The 12,214-nt window shown below is 41.4% G+C and overlaps 1 protein-coding gene across 1 annotated transcript; it reads right to left on the reverse strand.

Annotated features, from left to right (window-relative positions):
- Positions 1-302: 302 nt before the first annotated feature.
- Positions 303-1,304, reverse strand: LOC143964078 (olfactory receptor 5G26-like). The gene has a single exon (XM_077473785.1). The coding sequence runs from the start codon at positions 1,129-1,131 to the stop codon at positions 367-369; it is 765 nt and encodes a 254-aa protein (XP_077329911.1). The 5' UTR covers positions 1,132-1,304; the 3' UTR covers positions 303-366.
- Positions 1,305-12,214: the final 10,910 nt, after the last annotated feature.

A 12,214-nucleotide genomic window follows, 5' to 3' on the forward strand; every position in this document is an offset into this window, starting at 1 on the left:
GGGTCCAGCTGTTGTGAAACTACAAGTCCCATCATGCCTTTGTCTGTGGGCGTCATACTTGTAACTGTCAGCCTTGCACTGCCTCATGGGACTTGTAGTTTTGCAACAGCTGGAGGGCCACCAGTTTGAGACCCCTGCCATACACGATTCGATTGCACATTTTCCAGCGGAAAGTCCGACCGTGTGTACAGGGCATTAAAGAGGTCAACTTCCGCACTTTGGAGAGATTTTCTCTCACTAATAGTTGAGTCTACAGGCTAGGGAGTGTAATTTCCCCAATAAGGCAAAGCTAGTTAAAAAAAAAGCCAAAAAACATTCTCCATCCAAAACAAAAAAAAGTCTGGGCTTCAGATATACTTTTATTAATTAGCATTCAATATGTTTCTCGTTAAATATTTTCATCAAGGCAAGCCTTATTTCTTTATTCCTCAGGCTATAAATAATTGGGTTTAATAGCGGAGTGATGACTGTGTTTAAAAGAGATAAAACTTTGTTAAGTGTCTGAAAGTGCCTTCTAGATTGTGCCACGTAAAGTGAAATGAGCGTCCCATAATAAATAGAAACCACCGCCAAATGAGAGCTGCAGGTTGAGAAGATCTTCTGGCGGCCAGTGATGGAAGAAATTTGAAGGATGGATATAAAGATACAAATATAAGTGATGATGACAAAGACTACCTGAAAAATTCCAATTATAGAGACTACGATAGTGACACAAATATCAACCATTTTGGTGTCAGAGCAGGAAAGCTCTAGAATACGAGTAAGCTCACAGAAAAAGTGGTCTATTATATTTGGACCACAAAAGTCCAATACAAGTATGAAAATCTCTGTGATCATAGCAGAAAAAAACCCAACCAACCAGCATACTGTAGCCAAAAACTGAGGAAGACCGTGTTTCATAGTAGATGAGTAGTGCAGAGGGTCACAGACGGCCAAATATCTATCATATGACATTACCGACAACAGGAAACATTCTGTAGTGGCAAAGACTCCATAAAAATACATCTGTGTGTAACATGATGGAACCGATTGGCGACATTTCTCTGTAACAAGGACTTGAAGTGTTTTTGGGGCCACATTTGTGATAATCATAATGTCACACAGAGAGAGGTGGGAGAGGAGAATGTACATGGGGGACCAAAGTTGGTAAGTAATTGCTACTAATGCATCAATCAGAAGGTTCCAGTCACTGTGATTGCATATATAAGCAGTAATAGAAGAAATAGAAATAAAATTTGAACATTATGAAGATCTTCAAATCCCAAAAGTATAAATTCAGTTACGAAAGTATGGTTATTATTTGTCATTTCCTGGAAATAAACATTTATTTTAATAAAAGTTTAATTTGGCAATATAACCTATTTGCGTGATGAAATCATTTTTAAACACAAACTTTAGTGCACATGGTTTATGTCCATTATTTTGTTTCCATAATGTAAATGATGTAAAACTGAAATTATTTAAAGATTTCATTATTTATTTTACATCAAAGATAAATATTTTTTAGAGGTCAATATCCAATATTTTCACCTATCCTCTATTGGCTTATTACAGTTTAATGTTTATTCATGTGATCTATTGTTTACTTAACTTTAAGTATGTCAAATCCCTAAAACAGAAATGTAATATATTGCAACCTATGAGGCCTTTGATGTGGCAGCTGCATTCGTTTTTTGTTTTTGTCATGCTAATACATTTTCTACAAGTACAGACAAATTCTAATTTATCCTTCCAGATCTCTAGTGACCTTGTGCCTTCCTATTTATTTATTTTTTAAATCTCAAAGGAATGGTAAGCTGTAATATTACATTTTTGGGCTTGGTTTTAGGTCATGAGAAGTCTTTTATAAGACTGAATGATGTACTCTAAAGCCTGGCACACAATATGAGTTTTGAATGAAAAAAATAAATAAAAGCTGTCAGCTCGTTAGTACAGCAACCTCCCTCACTGAGCTTTTGTGTTCTGACACTCTCATTAGCACTCTATTGCCACGTACACACACAATTAGAATTCTCATTGGAAAAAGCTCTGATGGTTCTCCCGTCAGAATTCCAACGGAATTTTGCTCAAACTGTCTTGCCTACACACTGTCACACCAAATTCCGGCGGTCAATAACACCGCGATATACAACACGTTTGACGGCACTATAAAAGGGAAGTTTAACGCTTCCGAGCATGCTTCAAATTGTTTCCGAGCATTCGGCGGAATTTTGCGTGTCAGAATTTCCTACATACGATCGGAAAATCCGATAGAAAGGGTTTCCGTCTGAAAAATTAAGAACAGGCTCTCAATCTAAAGTCCATCGGAAATGCTGACAGAAAAAGACCAATGGGCATACACATGGTCGTAAAATAAGATGAAAAGCTCCCATCGGACTGTTTCCATCAGAAATTCCGGCCGTGTGTACTTGGCATAAGACAGTGCAGATCGGGTGCGGTCGGCTACTGGTTGTTCAGCATGCTCGTCTGACAGAAGTCGGCCCAACTGCCATACACGGATTGAAGTTTAATATGAAGTTTCCAAAAGCAGATTATTTTTTCTGTAGCATAATTTAAGTTAAAATGTAGATTAGAGAAAATGATGGTGGAAGGTAAGACTACTGTACCAGAGCATGGGCATCTAAGCCTGCAGTTCCCCTACAGCGCCGAGCAGCTCTCCTCATAAAGGTGCCTCTTGCTCACCCCTTTCACCTCATACTGCTCCTTAAGGGAGGGTACAACAGCAGGAATGACCGGCAAGAGGAAAGAGGCACCAAAGCCGAAGAAACTCTCTCATTTCTTCCCCCCCGGTGGCCTGAGAACACATCCAAGATGGTACTGGCAGCTGTTCCCCTGATTCCACGAGCAGCTCTCCTTCTATGCCCCATAGCCCACACTCTGTTGGCGCTCAGACTGGACTTTAGCCTGCATCCTCAGCTGCCTCAACACCACTATCTACAGGCCCTGCCAAGTCTAGACCCCACATCTCTACAGGCTCAAGCTGTGCTGAGGTAAGCACAGGTAACTCCTCTATGAATGTCTATGAATGCCACCCTGAAGCTTACTGATTCCATTAACTATTTCCCAATCAGCAACTAGCTCATTTTGGAAACTACACTCAAGGGCATGCTTATTTCATTGATCTCTTCACACAGACATGATATCCTGTATCCAAACATTTAGAATGGAGGTCCAGAAGCTGGGGGGCAGGGTGGACCACCTGGAACAAAAAAAATGATGAATTTGCTACCTCTTACAACTCACTTGTGGATTTACACAGCAAAAATGAGAATGACATGACTGAAAGCAAAAGTAGCAAATACAGCTGGAAAATGTGTAGCTCAAAGGCTTAAAAACCATAAGGCTAAAACCAAAATCCTCCATCTTCTACGTTCGGGGAGCAATCACAAAGTAATTAACCCCCAGGATATTGGCAATCAATTTTCAATTACAGCTCCCTATACAACCTAAAGGATGATCCTCTCACCTCAAACCCTTTACAGAAACCATTATGAATTTTCTGGCATTACACTCACACCCTCTCAATTGGAATCTCTAAATACTCCCATGGCCACCTCTGGGATATCGAAAGTGATCCACTCTCTACCGAGTGGTAAATCACCAGGTCCAGATTGCCTTTCAAATTAATATTACAAGCATTTGCAAACTATTTTATGCCCAATTATACAAAGAAAGGGGATGAGAAACAAGAGGGACTGGAGGGCAACCAACCCCCGGGACTTTTATGACGGCACTAAATATACTTAAACCATATATAAAATCATTGAAATTTTTATTTGATGTACAAAAGACATTTTACGAACAAAATAGACAATTACATCCATTAAACATACAAAGTGACAAAGTGCATATAAAGAAAGTTGGTATGTGGGCTTATATAGCTCCATCCATTACCACATTCTTATGTGATTTAAACTGCATTGTTTCTTTCCTACATGTTTCGCTCTTCAGAGCTTCCTCAGGACAATTGCAGCAAACAAAAAAACTGAAATTATATAAGAAAATTTATTTTAATACACATATACAGCATTTTTGTACATACAGTAAGCCCGGAACACAGGCATAGGAAATGTCCACCTGTATGGTTTGACATATCATGATTACATTAGTCTAGTGATGGATTCACTCCAGTCTAACAAGAACGGCCCTAACTGCAGCGAAACCATCACCAGAGAAATATTTTTTTATTTAAACATAAGGACATAATTTACATATCAATAGTAAATCCACAAATTGATTGTCAAAAAGGGGGCAACTAAACCATTTCCAAGAATGGCGTCCCCAAATTTATTAGCACATTTAGTGCATAAATGGTGTAATTCTCCTACTAAGGAGAATGCAGATTGGGTTGTAGAACAAAAAAAAAAAAAAAAAAAAAAAACAGCAACTGGACTATGAGATATATATACTTTTCAACAAGAAAATGAAAATAGAAATAAAAAAATATATATACAACTAAAGTCTTACCCCATATAATCAGGCAAGTTGCTTGTATTATTTATCGTTAATATCGTATGTTGGGTATATCAATTAACATTGAAATGAGGACAGATAATCTCTTCCTCCTTTACTTATCAAGCCAGCGGACCGCGGTAAGAGCCCCCATTTAGGGATCCCCCATTTCTGTCCCCAAAAGGATCTGCAGAGGCACGAGAAATATGTGTAAAATATATCTTAGCCATTGGATTATGTTTATCAAATGGCGCAGTCCAAATTTCTAACATACCTGGTAGTAATATGACAATGAAGAAATGAAACCAGTTCACACAGCCCGGTATCCACATGTACCATATATTGTCAGATAAAAGTTGGATAAGATGTGTTTCTGAACACGAGAAAATTCTCTGTATTGATCTCTGAAACAGGAAAGATAAACGAAGAGACCAAGTCTTCATTATAGCCATCCCAAAAATGAGAGTAAAAAATGCATAGCCCTGAAGTTAGGACTGCAGGCATGTCCAATTAGTCCAGTGAAGACATATTTGTCTTACCTGTTAAATGAAGCAACGTGGTCTATTCGGTGAAGTTTTAGGAGTTTCCTCCATCCGTTTGGTGGCTCCACGTGTCCGCTCCCAATGCTAGCTTGGATAGCACTGACCGGGAGCCGCGAATTTAAACTCGTGTCTCCAGCCCAGCAGCGTCTGACGTCATTGCTGGGCTGCGGGCACACCTAATGGGAGGATCCCCTTCGTGCGCACGCGCGCACGACGTATTTCCTTCGTGCGCACGTAGGTGTCTAGTGCGCGTGCGTAACGAACGTGTTGCACGTCCGTACAACGCGTTGGCCATTTTAGATTCTGGCCGAAGTGAAAGGCTTTGCCAGTAGTGACCCCTAGAAGCCTGTGCTATGGCCAGGATCCACCATTTGGCCAGAGACAGGTAACCTATACGGTTTGGGGGCTGTCAGCCCTGATTTTAAATTCAAATGAGTCATAATTCAAGCAAATGGGGACAAAGGTATCCCGACATAAGTGTCGGTTGCCATATGTCCCTGGTTTCAAATGATGGAAATGGAAACTGAATTGCTTGAGACCGGCAAACCCGAAGAAGGGGATTAACCCATATTTGAAACGGGGCGGGCTGACCAAACCCTCAACTGGTTGAGGAAGGTTGTAGGTCAGATCCGCCCCGGGGTGCCCGTACAGACCAAAGGGGGCAAAAAATAAAGGAGGGTCCCTTTTGTATCATAGAGTGCCTACCTCAGTTCGCTGGCTTGAAAACACCTCATTGTTTATGGCTTTTCGAATAGCCATGGCCCGTGCTATAGGGAGAAAAAAAAAAAAAAATGTTTGGAACCATTTTCCATCTCACATTTCTTTCCTCCCTGCCTATGTAAGGAAAGATTTAAAACTGATTGAGTCATTAAGTCCCGGAGATCGGGTGGCCCCCAAATTGTGTATCCATCTAGTCTCCCGCTGTAAGAGTGTATTATTGTAATCTCCCCCCCTTTCTCCCGGAGGGACATGTTCCAGGGGGAAGAAATGCATAAGACTATCATTAAACTGATGATATAAGCCAAAATGTCGGCTGATTGGGGTTTCCATCTTCCTCCCCCGCACCAGGGACACATGGTCCCTGATGCGGTGGAAGAAGGGACGCTTCGTCTTCCCAACGTAAAAAGCATTGCATTGACAGATCATAATATATACCACTCCCACTGACTGACATGTTACAGCGAATTTAGGCTTGAAAGTGTGGCCATTGGGCAGGCATATGGATTTTGACACATGAAGATATCGGCAGAAGCCACATTTGTGGCAAGGGGTACATCCCACCTTTGAGCCCACCCTCGAGGGAGGGGAAAAATGGCTTTGTACCAAAGAGTCCTTTAGAGATCGTGATCTCCTGTATGTAATACCCGGATAGTCCGGGAGATGTTTGGCTAGGGTGGGATCTCCCTTTAAGAGATACCAGTATCTCTGAAGGGTCCCCTTAATTTGCTGATGTTGTTCATTGAACGTGGTGATGAATCTCACCCCTTCAGTGTTTCTAGGCCGTTTATGACTGTGTATTAAAGAAGCCCTATTCTGTGTTTTGGCTCGTATATAGGCCCTTTTGAGGCTCTTGTTACTGTAGCCTCTTTGCCGGAGGCGTAGTCTCAGTTCCCTAGCTTCTAAATTAAAATCCTCATGACTGCTGCAATTCCGCTTGAGCCGGAGATATTGTCCGTATGGGATACTCGCTATCAGAGGGGACGGGTGTGAGCTCGATGCATGCAAAAGTGAATTTGCCGCAGTTGCCTTACGGTGAAGAGTTGATTGAATTCCCCCTCCCACATCAGTGAAGATTTGCACATCAAGGAAAGTTATCCTGGACAAACTCTTTTCCATGGTAAATTTTAAATTAAAGGAATTTATGCCCAATAGGTCTATAAAGGTATTCAGATCCTTTTCATCACCCGTCCAGACAAAAAAAATGTCGTCAATGAATCTTCGCCACATTGGTATTAGATCGAAGAATCGTTGAAGATTCTCCTGGCGGAAGATTTGGCGCTCCCACCCCCCCAGGTAGAGGTTGGCATAGGAGGGGGCACATTTGGTCCCCATGGCAACCCCCTGTACCTGGAGGTAGTGGGAGCGCCCAAACATAAAGATGTTGTTGGTGAGAATAAAATATAAAAGGTCCAAAATAAATCTCCTGTAGTTGGGAGGGATGCGTCCATCCTCCACAATAAAGCTTTCAATCGTCTGAACCCCCAAATCGTGGGGGATCGAATTATATAAGGCCTCAACGTCTAGAGTGACCAACCAGGTCCCCTCTGACAGCGAGATCCCATCAAGCGCCCGCAGCAAATCAGAGGTGTCTCGAAGGTAGGATGTTAAGCCCTCCACATAGGGGCGCAAAAAGTCGTCGACTAGAGCACTTGCATGTTCAGTCAGACAGCCTCGTCCTGATACAATAGGACGGCCCGGGGGCTTCGAAGGATGTTTATGCACCTTAGGAAGGGCATACATTGTTGGAGTTTTGGGATTCAAGACATGTAAATATTCCCAAGTCTTTTTGGTAATGGTTCCCTGTCTATAGGTTCTCGCAATCAGTTTATCGAATTGGACACGAATGTAACTTATGTGGCTCGCTGGAATCTTTCGATACCATTGTTTATTTTGTAAGAGTTTTAGTACCATCTCTTCATATTGGGTGACGTCCATTATTACAAGGTTACCCCCTTTATCTGCCGGTTTAATTATTATATCTGTATTAGATTTTAACAGAGATAAGGCCTCTTTTTGTTGTTTCGTGAGATTGGGTGGTTGTGTGTCCTTCCATTTTGTTTTTATTATTTCTTTGGTCACCTGTTGTACAAATGCCCATATATTGGGATTATTTTGCAAAATGGGGAACTTGTTGGATCGAGGTTTGTACTCTTTGATTACAGATGAAGAGTATAGTTCCGGAGTTGCATCCCGAGGTGCCCGATCCCCCTCTTGGTCAGCGAGCATTCTAGACGCTTCCTCGAGATCTGTGGAATCAATACCCCCTTCATCCCATAGTTCCATTAAATCTTCAATGGCCCTAATTTCCGAGAGACTAAGGCCATCGAGTGAAGTACTGGAAGATTGTGGGTCTTGTTTTGAATTAAATGATTTGTCAAAGATAACTTTGAACATGAGTTTTCGAGCAAACAGATATGTGTCCTTAACCACCTCAAAGGTGTCAATAGGTTGTGTGGGACAAAAGGAGAGGCCCAATCTTAATAAAGAGATTTGGGCCTCAGTGAGTGAAAATGAAGAAAGATTGATTATTTCAAAGGGATTTTGTTGTGTCTCGAATGAGTCGTGGTTTGATCTGGTAATTTGGGAACAGGTTGGTTGAAAATGGGGGCTGTGCGAAAACCCGATTCAGTGGTGCCCATAGACCGCCCCCCCTCATTTAGGGGCGAGACCATGGGCACCTGTGAATCGGTTGTGGGGTTGGAATGTGAGAAAGGTGAAGTGTTAGATTTAGTCGCAGAAGCCACTTTGGCTGCTGCGGCTCTAGTGTGAATAGACGTGTTGGGTGTGTGGGAGATCGATTTCATATGAGAAATACCTTCCTTTTCATTAGTTCGTTTGGAGTGACGTGTTTTCTTACCCGACGCTGTGTTTGCTGTGGCCTGTGAGGAAGAAAGAGAGGAGGAAGAAATGGAGGAGTTAGAAGACATATCTGAATCCATTGGCTCTACAGTATCAATCCGATTTTTCCCTTGTTTAGGCATGAATCTAGTTTTGCTAGTACGATTAGACAACCAATTATAGGCCTGGTTGTTGTCGTAAGCTAGTTTATCTCGCATGTATTTTTTCTCTTTGTTTACAATTAGTGTGGCAACATAGTGTTCCAAGTTGGATTTCAAATTCAATTCACGATCCACAAAGGATTCATGAGAAATCACTTGGGTATTTTCTTCATATAGTTTTTGGATTTCATTGTCAGTAGTGTTCAGCTCGTTGGTGTAATGGGAACATAATATCTGCATCATCGCAGTAGAACACTGCTGAAGATTAGCTTCCCATTGGATTTTGAAAGAAGACTCAATTTTATAAATGGTAGGAAAAATCTGTATTCTTAGGCCCCAAGGGGACATCTCGTCTTCTATGTACTTAAGAAAATACTGTTTGTTCCAATATATTCGCGATTTTTTTTCCAGCATACGCTGGAGTCTTATAAAGAAACGGTCCATACTTAAACCACCTGTTGCCACCCCTTGGGAGTGATGGAAAGTATTCATAAGACCATCAAATTCACTGCCACAAAATTTAGCCATGTTGAAAAAAAAAAAAAATATATATATATATATTAAATTAAATAATATTCTACAATCCTGTCTGCTGGAGTCTTATCATCTGATATTCGATTTAGCAAGAGCTAAAAGTCCCGGGGGTTGGTTGCCCTCCAGTCCCTCTTGTTTCTCATCCCCTTTCTTTGTATAATTTTCACTGGGACGTGGCACTCTTTGAGTATATAGAAAAAAATGCAACTAGACCATTAGCCTATATCTATACGTATCTTTTATCTATAGTAAAAATAGGGTGTTTATTCGCCCAGTCACCAATCATAGATAAAGGCTTTAATTGAGGTCTCAATTGTTGACTGCACAGTAACTTGGGGAAGGTTGTTCCCGCTCTCGTTAAATCGAATATCAGATGATAAGACTCCAGCAGACAGGATTGTAGAATATTATTTAATTTAATATATATATATATATATTTTTTTTTTTTTTTTTTTTTTTTTCAACATGGCTAAATTTTGTGGCAGTGAATTTGATGGTCTTATGAATACTTTCCATCACTCCCAAGGGGTGGCAACAGGTGGTTTAAGTATGGACCGTTTCTTTATAAGACTCCAGCGTATGCTGGAAAAAAAATCGCGAATATATTGGAACAAACAGTATTTTCTTAAGTACATAGAAGACGAGATGTCCCCTTGGGGCCTAAGAATACAGATTTTTCCTACCATTTATAAAATTGAGTCTTCTTTCAAAATCCAATGGGAAGCTAATCTTCAGCAGTGTTCTACTGCGATGATGCAGATATTATGTTCCCATTACACCAACGAGCTGAACACTACTGACAATGAAATCCAAAAACTATATGAAGAAAATACCCAAGTGATTTCTCATGAATCCTTTGTGGATCGTGAATTGAATTTGAAATCCAACTTGGAACACTATGTTGCCACACTAATTGTAAACAAAGAGAAAAAATACATGCGAGATAAACTAGCTTACGACAACAACCAGGCCTATAATTGGTTGTCTAATCGTACTAGCAAAACTAGATTCATGCCTAAACAAGGGAAAAATCGGATTGATACTGTAGAGCCAATGGATTCAGATATGTCTTCTAACTCCTCCATTTCTTCCTCCTCTCTTTCTTCCTCACAGGCCACAGCAAACACAGCGTCGGGTAAGAAAACACGTCACTCCAAACGAACTAATGAAAAGGAAGGTATTTCTCATATGAAATCGATCTCCCACACACCCAACACGTCTATTCACACTAGAGCCGCAGCAGCCAAAGTGGCTTCTGCGACTAAATCTAACACTTCACCTTTCTCACATTCCAACCCCACAACCGATTCACAGGTGCCCATGGTCTCGCCCCTAAATGAGGGGGGGCGGTCTATGGGCACCACTGAATCGGGTTTTCGCACAGCCCCCATTTTCAACCAACCTGTTCCCAAATTACCAGATCAAACCACGACTCATTCGAGACACAACAAAATCCCTTTGAAATAATCAATCTTTCTTCATTTTCACTCACTGAGGCCCAAATCTCTTTATTAAGATTGGGCCTCTCCTTTTGTCCCACACAACCTATTGACACCTTTGAGGTGGTTAAGGACACATATCTGTTTGCTCGAAAACTCATGTTCAAAGTTATCTTTGACAAATCATTTAATTCAAAACAAGACCCACAATCTTCCAGTACTTCACTCGATGGCCTTAGTCTCTCGGAAATTAGGGCCATTGAAGATTTAATGGAACTATGGGATGAAGGGGGTATTGATTCCACAGATCTCGAGGAAGCGTCTAGAATGCTCGCTGACCAAGAGGGGGATCGGGCACCTCGGGATGCAACTCCGGAACTATACTCTTCATCTGTAATCAAAGAGTACAAACCTCGATCCAACAAGTTCCCCATTTTGCAAAATAATCCCAATATATGGGCATTTGTACAACAGGTGACCTAAGAAATAATAAAAACAAAATGGAAGGACACACAACCACCCAATCTCACGAAACAACAAAAAGAGGCCTTATCTCTGTTAAAATCTAATACAGATATAATAATTAAACCGGCAGATAAAGGGGGTAACCTTGTAATAATGGACGTCACCCAATATGAAGAGATGGTACTAAAACTCTTACAAAATAAACAATGGTATCGAAAGATTCCAGCGAGCCACATAAGTTACATTCGTGTCCAATTCGATAAACTGATTGCGAGAACCTATAGACAGGGAACCATTACCAAAAAGACTTGGGAATATTTACATGTCTTGAATCCCAAAACTCCAACAATGTATGCCCTTCCTAAGGTGCATAAACATCCTTCGAAGCCCCCGGGCCGTCCTATTGTATCAGGACGAGGCTGTCTGACTGAACATGCAAGTGCTCTAGTCGACGACTTTTTGCGCCCCTATGTGGAGGGCTTAACATCCTACCTTCGAGACACCTCTGATTTGCTGCGGGCGCTTGATGGGATCTCGCTGTCAGAGGGGACCTGGTTGGTCACTCTAGACGTTGAGGCCTTATATAATTCGATCCCCCACGATTTGGGGGTTCAGACGATTGAAAGCTTTATTGTGGAGGATGGACGCATCCCTCCCAACTACAGGAGATTTATTTTGGACCTTTTATATTTTATTCTCACCAACAACATCTTTATGTTTGGGCGCTCCCACTACCTCCAGGTACAGGGGGTTGCCATGGGGACCAAATGTGCCCCCTCCTATGCCAACCTCTACCTGGGGGGGTGGGAGCGCCAAATCTTCCGCCAGGAGAATCTTCAACGATTCTTCGATCTAATACCAATGTGGCGAAGATTCATTGACGACATTTTTTTTGTCTGGACGGGTGATGAAAAGGATCTGAATACCTTTATAGACCTATTGGGCATAAATTCCTTTAATTTAAAATTTACCATGGAAAAGAGTTTGTCCAGGATAACTTTCCTTGATGTGCAAATCTTCACTGATGTGGGAGGGGGAATTCAATCAACTCTTCACCGTAAGG

Source organism: Lithobates pipiens, unplaced genomic scaffold (assembly GCF_037356315.1).
Source record: "Lithobates pipiens isolate NorthernLeopardFrog02 unplaced genomic scaffold, aLitPip1_a1.2 Scaffold_8, whole genome shotgun sequence".
Lineage (NCBI taxonomy): Eukaryota > Metazoa > Chordata > Amphibia > Anura > Ranidae > Lithobates > Lithobates pipiens.